Raw genomic sequence first — 14,076 nt, forward strand, 5'->3', positions numbered from 1 at the left:
GCTGGTCTGAAAATGTGTGCACAGGAAAGCCATCAATCAGGGGGCAGTGAAACCCATGGTGAAAAAAATGGATGGCACTTACTGCCGGACTTCCTCCAATGCCCCCGCCAAGGTCACTGCCAAGCTGAAAGAGAGAAAGGAGAGAGAGGAGAGAAAGGTAGAGTTCATTTAGCTAAATACTAGATTCCCATATAGAATCTGTAAATTGCTCTGCCAAGGTGCTGGGAATACCTGCTATTCAACTTGACTCCCAAAGCCTAAAGAAATTCTAGATTGCAAAGAAATACATCCTCGGGTAACCAAGTAAGGGAAGTGATGGAGTGTGGGAGTTTTGAGAAACCTGGAAAGAAGATGGAGCTGGGACATCTCAGGGATGTGTCAGATCCAATCTTTCCACTGGGATACCCTGGCACAAACCCACACCGGATTTCAAGAATTAACATACTCCAAGAAACTCTGTCTCCAAGTAGTAATGTTTAGAATGTTTTATTTTTTCTTTAAAAGGAAATTTAAGGGGGGAGAAAAGAAAAGCAAAGAAAAACTAAAATGTGCTTTGAACTACAAAACTTGCTGCTGCCCCTGAGAAAGTGGAAACCAAACCAGTATTGAGCTGCAACTTCAAGCTTCAAAAATTGGAACAAGAGTGATTTTTGTGCTTAGAACTTTCCTAAGAAAGAAAACAGCTGGGTTAGGAAGATTTCCTACCTGGGAAGGAAGTGGAAAGGCATGCAACTCTTCAAGTCTCTCTCCCGGTCAATGCAAGTAAGGAGAAATGCTGTAATTTATCTGGAGTAGATCATTTAAAAGGATGCTAACCATTGGAGAAGAAAATAATTATACTTGGTCTTGGTTTTACCTTTTTTCTCTCAGGGCTCTGATAAAATTCACCCTGAAGTTCACAACAAAAGCATTAAAGAACTGAAGCTGAAAATAGCTAGCATGAAGAAACATAAAACATACATACACACAACTAACGGTGCTGTTTAAAAAGCCAGAAACCACCTTTTGTGCTGCAGTTCTATACTGCTGTTTCCCTAGTTCTCATTGTGCATCTAAAATTCCTCTCTGGGAGTTCCCGTTGTGGCTCAGTGGTTAACGAATCTGACTAGGAACCATGAGGTTGCAGGTTCGATCCCTGGCCTTGCTCAGTGGGTTGGGGATCCGAGTTGCCGTGAGCTGTGGTGTAGGTTGCAGACGTGGCTCAGATCCTGCATTGCTGTGGCTCTGGTGTAGGCCGGCAGCTACAGCTCCGATTGGACCCCTAGCCTGGGAACCTCCATATGCCGTGGGAGCGGCCCAAGAAATGGCAAAAAGACAAAAAAAAAAGAAAAGAAAAGAAAAGAAAAGAAAATTCCTCTCTGAATCACCCAATGCCTATCTGCTTTATAAACCACTGTTTCCTTTCTTGTCTATCATTTAGTGTTAGAAATTTGGAGATTACTGTGTTGTGGTTGTGTTAAAAAACAAAATTGCATTGGTCTTCACGATTTGAGAAAGAGGGTTTATTATCTTCTCAATAAACAAATATATAAAACTGGGTTGCCAAAACCTAAAAAGTAATACATATTGAACTTACGGCAACATTCTGTTTCTACCATGACAGGAAAAAGCCCAGGCAGGTGCTTCATAACTGGCATGAATTACCATGCAGTGAACCAAGCTACAGAGCACTCAAATCTGAAAAAGCCAACATTTCCCAAATCTAGTTCCTGAAGATTACTTAGTGTTTGGACATGGGACAAGAAATCAAGGTGTAGACAGATAAAAAGGTTATCCCAAGGTAGAATTCAAATAGCCGGAAAAGTATGATAGACAATAGAAAAGATATTACACAGGTGCCTTCTCCCTAGGATAGCACACATCTGTAGCATGACCTCTGAAAAGCATTAGATTCCTTTTATTCAAACACACACTTACATAAAACGTGCTGGATACAAGGTACAAGGAGGAATGTAAAGATGCCAGGTGATGAGGGGAATACATAGATGAAGAAGTCCAGGCTTTGCAAACCAGCAGAAAAGTAAACCCTGGACACAAAACCACACAGAAAATATACTAAAGCAAAAAAGCAAAGTTGTGAAGAGAAGAGGTTCCTTTTGGCTGAAGGATAATGAAAAGAAGCTTCAAAGAGGTGGTAGTGTGAGATTATAAAAAGCAGAAATGGGGGAGGTTATTTCTCAAACAGGATGAACAAAAGCTAAAAAAGTAGGAATAAAAGCATGATTACGAATGAGTAGTATAATTAGATTGGAGCTCAGGGTAGATATGTGTAGATAAAAAAAGTCATAGGAAATGAGTTTGCAACAGCAAGCTGATTATTGAAGGTCTTTAGTTTTCAATTTCTCCTTCATAAAAACCTGGAGGTTTCTTAGAGCAAGATTCAAACTTTCCAAGAGTAGAAATAACTACTTCAATTGTGTCCCATTAACTAAGGTTCTCAAGCTTATATTGATTCAATGGAATCAATCCTCTGTGTGTGTACAGTGTTGGAGGAGGGGGATTTTAAAAAGTACTGATAATACCTAAGCCTCAATCCCAGCCACAGTGACTTAACTGTACTGGAGTGTAGCCTGAGCATGAGAATTTTGAAAAGCTGTCCTAGTGACTCCAAAGTATAGACAAGGTTGAATAAGAATTCTCTATTATTTGGAATCAAACAAGATTTATCTGTTCTGAAATGATTTTAGAGCTAACTCCTGAATTAAAAAGGAAGCTAGAACTTGAGCAGAAAGAATAATCCTTTCCAAGGAAGGGAATGATGCAGAATTCTCATTTGTCTTCATGCTTTGATCTGGTTTTATGACTTTCTGATGAGCTTACACATTCTCCCCACCCAGCCAATCTCTTCCCTCTGGCTTGTCTTACAATCCAAGCTTGAAAGAGATGGATTTTTTTTATGGACCTAGTTGGCACTTCACGGCAAGAAAGAAAAAACACGCTGGAAGAGAAACATCAGTATTATCAAATACATTAAATTCAATGAAAGGCACTCACTAGTGGTGTTATTTCCAAAGGAAATAAAGCCCATTTATAGCCCTGATTTTCTTATATTTCACTCTTACTGTCTTTGAGTATTATATGAATATTATCTTAGCTGAACAGGATCTAAATGTACCCTCTACCCCCTGCTGCTCCCTATGCTGCTAGTCATTTTTATTCCAAACAATATAAGAGAAACTGAAAAGCAATTCTTTGTTTATATTCAGTTTATCAGCTATAACTCAGCTGCAACCCAGAATCAAGAGCTCTGATCTTACAGATACAGAATCTAAAGGGTATCAGAGACATGTAGCCAGAAACATAAAGGTTCATCTAACTGTGCTATGTTCAGAGAGCAAAAGGAAAGGACAATTTCAATGATTTCTAACTAGCCAAACTATAGCTTATTTAGACTTTATTCAGCCTTTTCCCCTTTAACTGAAAAGTTTCTAAGGGAGGTTATTCGTTTGAAAACATGGCAAAGGTGACAGCACAGTGATGGGCAAGAGTAACTAACAGGGAGATGTTGGCAAGGGTGGGAGCCAATTACCCAGTGAGTGGCTCTGCTACCTACAGCGACAAGCAGGAGGATATAGACATTAATCAAGGGAAGGGGGAAAAGGCTAGAAAGCTGAATAAAACACAGGAATGTTATCATGCTAGCCTGAACTAGCCACTAACCATTTCAGTTCAGTTGCTAATAATATCTGAAATCAGATTAAGATTCATCTGTTTGGCCACAATGTAAAATAATATATAAAAAAGAATGTACAGGAGTTTCCATTGTGGCTCAGTGGTAACAAACCCAACTAGTAACCATGAGGATGTGGGTTCGATCCCTGGCCTCACTCGGTTAAGGATCTGTGTTGCCGTGAGCTTTGGTGTAGGTCACAGACACGGCTTGGATCTGACATTGCTGTGGCTGTGGCGTAGGCTGGTGGCTACAGTTCTGATTTGCCCCCAAGCCTGGGACCCTCCTTATGCCACGGGTGTGGCCCTAAACAAACAAACAAAAAAAGAATGTACATATATATATGACTGAGTCACACTGATCCACATTAGAAATCAGCATAATGTTGTAACTCGACTATACTTTAATAAAAAAAAAAAACTTTAAAAAATTCATCTGTTTGGTGATACTGATCAGCTAGGGTGCAAAATCAGTTAAACTGGACTTGTAAAAATTCAGCGATGTGTTATCCAGTGAGCTGGCAGAGCTGAGTGAAAAGGGCTAGAGGTACAGGGCATGGCTTTAAACTCAATCTTAGGTGTCTAGATACTGTGTATGTTTTAAGTGTCTTTTGGAGGTGCCCATTACCCATTATTCCCAGGATTGCCTTATTGAGGCTGTAGACCATGAACTATAGACCACGAACTACAGACCAACAAATCAGGATATAGGGAAAAGAAGGAAAGAGAATTACCAATTTCAGGAGAAGAATATATCAAATGCTGAAAACTGAGCAGAATTTTCCTAAAGGTCTGAAGCTGATACCCCAGCCAAAACTTCTGCTAGTGGTATAGTTTTCCCAGTCCCCAATTTAAATCACATTAAATGGCACTAAAAATAACACTAACATTTGGCTACTGCCAAAGAGTGGGTGCTTTACCATGCCTGAAGTAGTGCTGAAACAGGCTCAGCTCATGTTGACTACATAATAACGTGTCGTACTGTTCATTCAGTAATTGGATGGAAAGCAGTGATTCCATGGTGACTTATTTTAACTTATGGGCTAAAAGGATTCCAGAACAGTTTCATGAGCTCTGATGCAGAGCCAAGTTAAGTCAAAAGTTTGAAACTTGAGTCTGTGTACAGCTCTAGTTCACCTAGACACCAAAAGGATATACCCTTATCCAATGGCAGATGTACAGAGAAATAACTAAAGACGAGGGTCTATAAGGGAACAAGTCTGCCAGACTCCAAGAAAAGGGAAAGTCTTTTATAAAAGAATATCAATTGAGATGGCCACCAAGTGGACAAAAAAAGAAGAAAAAAAAAATTCCCCAAAACATTTACAATGACTGATTCGGGTTAGCCTCTTTGAGGTCCATTTGACTGGTCTAAAGTATACCTGTCTGCTTCTACAACTTTGGAGCTGAGTATCTGAAGGCATCCTCTTAATTAGAGATGTAGATCTTAAGTGCAGACATGTCTTTGCTCCTGTCTAAAACTTTCCAGAACTGACTCAACTGAAGTGGGTCTGAAGGATGCTTCAGGTCATAGAGCTTACCAAAAGCTCTGCTATTCAGGAGTCAAAACCGAATGACGGAGAAAGTGTGCACAATGATTCCCATCACAAACAAAATTCATACCAAAATCCTATCGGTGTCAAGAAGAGCAATCTGTGTCTTTCCTGTTAGAGATTTTAGAAGGCACATGCCATCTATGTTTTCAACTGTTAGACTGCAATTTTTCTTTCTTTCTTTCTTTTTTTTTGCTTTTTAGGGCCATACTCACGGCATATGGAGGTTCCAAGGCTAGGGGTCAAATCAGAGCTACCGCTGCTGGCTTACACCACAGCTCACGGCAACGCCAGATCCTTAACCTGCTGAGCAAGGCCAGGGATCGAACCTGCAACCTCATGGTTCCTAGCCAGATTCATTTCTGCTACATGGTGATGGGAACTCCCTAGACCGTAAATTTTAATCTGATCTTCAAAAAGCCATTTAGAAAAGCACGATAGGGAGTTCCCGCTATGGCACAGTGGGTTAAAAATATGATTGCAGCGACTCAAGTCACTGTGGAGGTGTGGGTCTGATCCCAGCACAGCAGGTTAAACGATGTGGTGTTGCCACAGCTGTGGCTCAGATTCAATCCCTGGCCCAGGAACTTCCATATGCTGAGGATGTGGCTATTAAAAAAAAAAAAAGAAAGAAAGAAAGAAAGAAAAGAAGAACAGATTTGATGCGGACTAACATAAATGAGTTGAGATCATACAAAATCATCAGAAGACTCCTCAACCGGAAGGGAAAAAAAAAACTTACAGCAACTGAAAAGCATAGAGATAGAACACATTACTTCCTGAGATGGGACGGGAAATAGAATGTGACAAAAAGTCCTGAGAATGGCCAGCACTGGTCTCGTAGGTCAAATATAACTCAATGTTGAATGCAGTAAAAATCCACAGGAAAAGCTCTGCATCCCATCTCACATTCCTCTGCAGTATTTTTGTTTGTCATCTATCTCCCCTCACTAGAATGAAAGATTGTTAAGGACTTGCACAACTATATTCCCAGTGCACAGAAAACAGCATGACATAGAATAAAAGCACTCAAATACTATTGAGTGAATGAATGTTCCACTAACCATATAAGCAGCACTATGGCAATATTATTTAAGGAGACGATTTTGAAATGAACCACTTTATTGGCAAAAATTATCACAAAATGGACAGAAGCCTGATAAAACAGTTTCACCACTGGTCGAGGGCACCATACCTACATCAACATTGCCAACACATATGAATAAAACCAATTAAAGAAAAAAATGACCCTACCCTTTATGCCTCTACCCCAAGGCCAAAGCCCTTTCTAGAAAGGGAATGTACTGTCTAAGTGGTTCTGAAAGCCAGTTTCAGCAGAAGAATGCTCTGTGCATCATTCACTTGCCTTCAAAGTACTTGCTTTACATCATAGCTCACCATAAAATAGATGTGCACATAGGACTTTGTGGCCCTATTTTAAAGATATTAAGCAATTTTACGGAGTTCCCGTCGTGGCGCAGTGGTTAACGAATCCGACTAGGAACCATGAGGTTGCGGGTTCGGTCCCTGGCTTTGCTCAGTGGGTTGAGGACCTGGGGTTGCCGTGAGCTGTGGTGTAGGTCGCAGACGCAGTTCGGATCCGGCGTTGCTACGGCTCTGACGTAGGCTGGCAGCCACAGCTCCAATTAGACCCCTAGCCTGGGAACCTCCATATGCCGCGGGAGCGGCCCAAGAAATGGCAAAAAGACAAAAAGACAAAAAAAAAAAAAGAAAGGAAAAGAAAACAACGATAAAACCAGTAGAAACCTTACTGGTAGCCTTTCTAAGACGAACACTGAGGTAACCTGCATGCTGTATGCCAGACAACCACATAACTCAATCCAGGCCGTATTTTAAATGGGGGCCTTGGTCTAATTTGACAACACCTAGCAACATTCTTCTTCCTAGAGAGTAAAAGACAGACATTTAATGAAATGATTTTTTTTCCTGTCTTTTGTTTTTTTTAGGGCCACACCTGCGGCATATGGAAGTTCCCAGGCTAGGGGTCCAATTGGAGCTGCAGCCTCCGGCCTACACCAGAGCCACAGCAACACCAGATTCAAGCCGCATCTACCACCTACGCCACAGCTCACAGCCACAGTGGATCCTTAAGCCACTGAGCGAAGCCAGGGATCAAACCCGGAACCTCATGGTTCCTAGTCGGATTCGTTGACCACTGTGCCACAGCAGGAACTTCTAACAATAATTTCAAGAGGTCTGTGCTCTCCCTCAACTTGAGGCAGAGCAGGAGCCCTCTTTCCAGGAGTGTGTTTACTGCTGAAGTTAAGAGAAAAAGGCATCTGGGTTTACCAACAGCTATGGTTCAAACACCAAAGTAAAATGATTCACAGTGATTATAGACATTCTATGTCCTTATTATGTAAGATGTGGTCCACTGACCTGTGTGTCTGTTAGAAACACAGGCTCCCAGGTCTCACCTCAGACCAACAAGAATCTGCTTGTACAAGATCGCCAGTTGGTTTAGGTGCACGTTAATATGAGAAGCACTGCTGTAAGGAAAGGATTCATTTAAGAAACGGCGCTCTAGGAGTTCCCGTCGTGGCGCAGTGGTTGGCGAATCCGACTAGGAACCATGAGGTTGCGGGTTCGGTCCCTGCCCTTGCTCAGTGGGTTAACGATCCGGCGTTGCCGTGAGCTGGGGTGTAGGTTGCAGACGAGGCTCGGATCCCGCGTTGCTGTGGCTCTGGCGTACGCCGGTGGCTACAGCTCCGATTGGACCCCTAGCCTGGGAACCTCCATATGCCGCGGGAGCGGCCCAAGAAATAGCAACAACAACAACAACAACAAAAAGACAAAAGACAAAAGACAAAAAAAAAAAGAAACGGCGCTCTATGTAAAATGAAAACTTTGGAGTTCCCATCATGGCGCAGTGGTTAACGAATCCGACTAAGAACCATGAGGTTGAGGGTTCGATCTCTGCCCTTGCTCAGTGGGTTAAGGATCCGGTGTTGCTGTGAGCTCTGGTGTAGGTCACAGACGCGGCTTGGATCCCGCGTTGCTGTGGCTCTGGCGTAGGCCGGCGGCTACAGCTCCGATTAGACCCCTAGCCTGGGAACGTCCATATGCCGCGGGAGTGGCCCAAGAAATGGCAAAAAGACAAAAAAAAGAAAAAAGAAAACTTTGAGAACCGTTTTCCTCTTTAAATTACATAATTCACGCAAGAACAATAAAAGCATTTTTAACGTGGCGCGGTCTACTGCTGCCTCAGACACTCGTTTTCCACACAGCCAGGTTTAGGGCTCCTCCTTATGATGATCCCTTAGGAAAAATCTTGGTTCTCGGAGTGAATATGTACTGAACAACAAACAAATCCAAAGTAAAAAGAAGGGCTTTTACTCCTCATTTTGATTTCTGGGATATATTCATATGGCAGAATAAGGTGAAGAAATTTGCACATTAACAGTTTCTGTGGCTATAACACCAAATATACCATTTCAAATCCCAAAGTCATAAGCTAAAATTTAGAGTTATATACAAACATTACTGGGCCTACAGAGCAAAAGCTGTATATGCAGTTATAAAATTCAGTTACAAAAACAACTTACATTCAGTTATAAAAACAACTTATTCTCCACCCTAGAGAATAACCTTTACAAAAAAGATAAAAGGCCCACATGTGACCTGGGCTACTACAATGTAAGAAAGATCTAATAGTTTTTCTATCTGACGTAATCTTGCCAGAATTCTAACAAATGGCTGGATTAGTTGTGTTAAATATAAGGAGACTACTCCTTGGTGTGAAGGGCCAGCAAAAGCTACTGCAAAGCCAAACGGAAACAACACGTTTCTTCCCCTCCATGCTAAAGTGGGTCAAGAGACAAGAGGATAGACTCCTGGGCCAGGCAATATCAAAATACAGAGTCTCTTTCTCCCCTGCACCCTTCAAACTTAATTTGTCTTCTTAGGTTCAAGAAGTCCACCATGCGTAAGTGGGTAAGCCACTAGGGAAATAAGCAGGGTTGTTAAGGCATAACCTTGAGGAGGACATAACATTTAACTTGTGGCTCATGTGTCAACAGAATAGGAAGAGCTATTTCAATGTTTATAAGGAATTTCTGAGAGTCTCCATGAATATTTCAATATTCATTTATCAGCCTCCTGAGTCTATAAAGGAAGCTACACAGCAATGTAGAATGACCATATGAGGAAGCTATTCCATCAACTCTATTCATTAAAGATATGAATATGAAAAGTAAATGCTTATATTCTCTAGAAAGATAAAAGGAGTGCTCATTTGTGTCACCATAAGCTGGAGTCCAGAGCTTGGTTACTGACTCTGGAAGCAGTGGCTTCCATTAGTAAAATGTACAACCCACAGAGATACGATGGTAACCCCATTTCCTTAAACTCTCTGTCAGGCATAAGTAAATATACCTGTACCGGCTGGCATAAATCCCAGACATAATACTGCTAATAAAGTAGAAGAGAAAATGCCAGTGTATGTAGCAGAAAGTAAGGTTGTTTTGTTTACATGATCTCTGAGAACATATATTTTTTAATCTATGGCACTGCCTTCCAATTTCTGATGTTGGGAAATGAATCAGTTTGGCATATTTACAGCCATCAGGTTGACAAACATTTTATTTGCAAGTGTTTGCTGAAAAAGCCCCTTTAATTCCACCAGTTATAAGTATCTAATTTGCAGGGGACAGTGTGATGAAATCTGTTATTTTTTTGCCCGTCTCTACACAGGTGGAAGGTCATCTTTAATATTTTTCACTTATCTTGTACAGCAACAATAATTAATTCTGGTTTCCATTGGTGGCACATATTCACAGCTACTTTGGACTTTGGAGCCTTTTAGTATTAGAATCCTGGAAGCTAATTAAATTGGAAGTGTGACAGGGTGGAGTGGGGGTTGTGGGTGGAGAAGAGGATAAAGAACCAATGAAGAAGTACTTCCCAACTGTAAGTAGGATATTAAAAAACAAAACAAAACAAAAACACAAATGGCTCAAATGGCTGCCTTAGAACCTTTCAGAATTAGACAAGGCCTAAGTCAACAAAATATAAAAAGGGCACAAGTGTGAAAGCCTCAAAAGAGGATGCTTACTATGAGGTCATTTAAATGATGTCCAGGTCAAAAGGGGAATTACAGGGTCTATCCAGAGTTAAGCAGCAGGAGCAATAACAAGCTCTGGAAAGGCAACTAGGTTGGTTACACATTAAAATTTCTACTTAGAGGCAGGACAACAAAATAATCCTGTAGACTTGCAGACATACCCCATACCAATGATGAACAGTATCAATTAATTCTCTAGAGGCAAATAATCTTCTTTATCAAAGTACATCGCTTTGCTCATCAAGGAAAGGTCTAGTTAAAAACTGAATAACACAGTTCAGCAGAGCAGGAATTAAATATAACCCCGCTCCCAATTTTAAAATAAAAAGAATTTAAAAAAAAAAAAAAAAAAAAAAGAAAGAATAAAGAAAGTTGCTTACCAGACTATCCAGTCCTCCTCCCAAGAGATCGACTGCTCCCATCTGCATGGAGGATACCTGTGGCACATTGACTGGGGGACCAAGGTCAAGGTTTAAAAGATCCCCCAGAAGGTCACCTTGAGAGGGGATAACCTGAGGCTGTTCCAGATTGGTGGCAGTGGTGGTGCCAACAGGGCTGTCACCTGCATCAGTGCTGCAAGTTACACACAGAAAGAAGGGGAATGGAAAAAGTCAGTTTCACCTGGGACAGAGTAACAAGGCAATGAGGGAATGTCAGATATACAAAACATAGAGGGAAAAACAATTCTTACTTTATAATCACTGTTGATGTACATGAAGAGATGGTAGCAATTCTTGTTATCAAAATCCAATTGTTAAAATGAAAGTACATGTATACTATATAACCTCAGCAGTCAGTCAATTTTAATTGAGCACCTACTCTATAAGGGAGCACTGTAATGAGAACTCTGGGGAACTATTTTTTTAAAAAGGTGGGGGGAAATACATTTCCTGTCCTCAAATAACTTACACTCAAAACAAAACCACCTCAAAAACCAGCATTCACAAAACACCTGAAAAGCACATTCACTGTGTAATACAGAAATGAGTATTGTATGTCTACATACTGACAGGATCTGGACAAGAAGCAAAACAGAACCAGGTGAGTCTGATTCCAAAAGCTTCTGGGAATGATTTTATGACTAGATTTTGAAAACAGCATAGTTATGAGGAACGACCATGATAGGCAATGCAGAATCACTCTTATTTGTTGAACAAAGAACTAAAAAGAACATTAGAAGAACATTACTCTAGCAGCTGTGTATGTAAGTAATGGACTGAAGTTAGGAGAATGGACAGGAAGATAAGCTAAGAGTAATCTAAATTGTTACTGCCACCATTCATGAGGACCCAGGTCTGATCCCTGGCCTCGTTCAGTGGGTTAAGGATCCATAATGGCCGTGAGCTGTGATGCAGGTTGCAGATGCGCCTCGAATCCCAAGCTGCTGTGGCTCTGGTTGGACCCCTAGCCTGGGAACCTCCATATGCTGCAGAAGCAGCCCTAGAAAAAGACAAAAGGACAAAAAAAAAAAAAGACGCAGAGGAAAATGATCTTCTTAAGAGATGGTGCTGGGTTCATTGCATAGCTATGTGGAGAAAAAAAAATGAACCTTGACTTCTGTAACTCACAACAAATAAAATTAGAGAAAAATCAGACCTAAATGTGAATGGGAAACCTAAAAAGTATTTTGATGACTTTGGAGTAGACAAAAATTTCTACAAAATTCACTGACCATAAGAGAAAAAAAAAGATGAACTGGACTTCATTAAAATTAAGAGTATCTCTTCTTCAAATGACACCATTAAGAGAGTGAGAGGGAGTTCCTGATGCGGCAAGGCAGCAATGAATCCATGTGGAAGTATCCATGAGGATGTGGGTTCGATCCTTGGCCTCGCTCAGCCAGGGTTAAGGATCCAATGTTGTGTCTAGGTCAAAGACACAGCTTGGATCTGGCATTGCTGTGGCTATGGCATAGGCTGGCAGCTGTAGCTCCAATTCAACTGTAGCCTGGGAACTTCTATATGCCACGGGTGCAGCCCTAAAAAGAAGGGGGGAAAAAAAAGAGAGAAACTGAAAGAAGTATTCTCCACAGACTGGGAGAAGATGTTTGCAATATATACATCTGATGAAGGACCTGTATGTAAATCACATAAAGAATTCCTACAAATCATCATTATATAGAGAATTCCTACAGAGATGATGACAACTCATTAAAAAACAAGAAAAAGATCAGGTATGATACAAAAGAGGATACACTAGCAGTCTTAAACATGAAGAGGTACTTATATCTTTACTAAGCAGGAAAATGCAAATTAAAACTATGAGACACCACTGCACATCAACCAGAATGGTTAACCTTAAAATGACTGACAATACTAAGTGCTGCTAAGGCTGTGGATCACCTAGAAATCATATATTTCTGGAAGGAGTGTACACTGGGAAAATCACTTGGGAAAACTGCAATATCTTCTATAGCTAAATATAAATCTATTCTATGACCCAATAATTCCACTCTTAAGAGTATCCACAAGAGAATGAGTACATCGGTCTATCAAAAGACATACAGAAGAATATCATAGCAGCTTTATCCAAAAGAGCCCCAAACTGGAAACAACCCAAAGATACATCAATAGTAGATATAAATGAACTGTGGCATATTCCCAGGAAATGGGATAGAGATACACACAACTGGTAATACATTAGATTAGTCTCAAAGATGTTATACTGTGCAAAAAGCTAGACACAGTAGAGTATGTATGGTTCCATTTATATAATGTTCAAGAACAGGCAAAACTAATCTACAGTGACAGAAATCAAAATAGTGGTTATCTCTAGAGGGTGGACATAACTGCCAAAGGACACGAAGAATCTTCTGGGATGCTGGAAATATCCTAAAGCTGATCAGGGCAGTGGTTACATGAGTGTGTGTGTGTGTGTGTGTATACACATGTATGTAAAAATATGTTCAGCTATACAATAAAGGTTAGTGCACTAATACTATTATAAATGATACATTAATTAAAAAGCGGAAAAAAAAAAACTCATGAAGAAAGTTACAGGCTCAGATGGCTTCACTGTGAATTATTCCAAAGATTTAAGAAAAGAGCAAAAGCAGGAGTTCCCGTCGTGGCGCAGTGGTTAACAAATCTGACTAGGAACCATGCGGTTTCAGGTTCGATCCCTGGCCTCGCTCAGTGGGTTAAAGATCAGGCCTTGCCATGAGCTCTGGTGTAGGTCGCAGATGCCTCTCGGATCTGGCGTTGCCGTGGCTCTGGCGTAGGCCGGCAGCAACAGCTCTCATTTGACCCCTAGCCTGGGAACCTCCATATGCCACAGGTGTGGCCCTCAAAAGACAAAAGAAAGAAAGAAAGAAAAGAATAAAAACAATCTTGGATAAATTTTAAAAGAGAATAGAGAAGGGTGATTGAAAAAAATATGAACAGTTTTATTGAATATTAAGGAATTATTCCTAATTTAGGCTTGATAATATATTTTCATTTTAAAAAATCCCTTATCTTTTAGAGATATCAAGTAAAGTACTTCTGGGTTAAGTGATATAAGGTCTAGAATTTATTTATTTGCTTTTTATGGCCACACCTGAGGCATATGGAAGTTCCCAGGCTAGGAATCAAATTGGAGCTATAGCTGCAGGCCTATTCTACACCCACAGCAACACCAGATCCAAGCTTCATCTGCAACCTACACCACAGCTCATGGAAACTCCAGATCCCTGATCCACTGAGCAAGGCGAGGGATCAAACCTGCATCCTCATGGATATTAATCAGATTCATTTCCAGTGTGCCGTAACAGGAATTCTGAGGTCTGGAATT

The 14,076-nt window shown here is 40.8% G+C and overlaps 1 protein-coding gene across 3 annotated transcripts in view; it reads right to left on the reverse strand.

Moving 5' to 3' along the window:
• The window catches only part of AP2B1 (adaptor related protein complex 2 subunit beta 1), a 129,343-nt gene that overhangs the window by 46,644 nt on the left and 68,623 nt on the right, over window positions 1-14,076 (reverse strand). For 2 of the 3 annotated variants that reach the window (XM_047758915.1, XM_047758913.1), the window contains exons 14-15: window positions 10,686-10,878; window positions 83-124 (exon numbers count right to left, since the gene is read on the reverse strand). In XM_047758915.1, the coding sequence (XP_047614871.1) occupies window positions 83-124; window positions 10,686-10,878 (235 nt within the window). The remainder of the gene's footprint in view (window positions 1-82; window positions 125-10,685; window positions 10,879-14,076) is intronic. The other variant, XM_047758916.1, reaches the window with a different exon arrangement.

This window comes from Phacochoerus africanus, chromosome 14, assembly GCF_016906955.1.
Source record: "Phacochoerus africanus isolate WHEZ1 chromosome 14, ROS_Pafr_v1, whole genome shotgun sequence".
Lineage (NCBI taxonomy): Eukaryota > Metazoa > Chordata > Mammalia > Artiodactyla > Suidae > Phacochoerus > Phacochoerus africanus.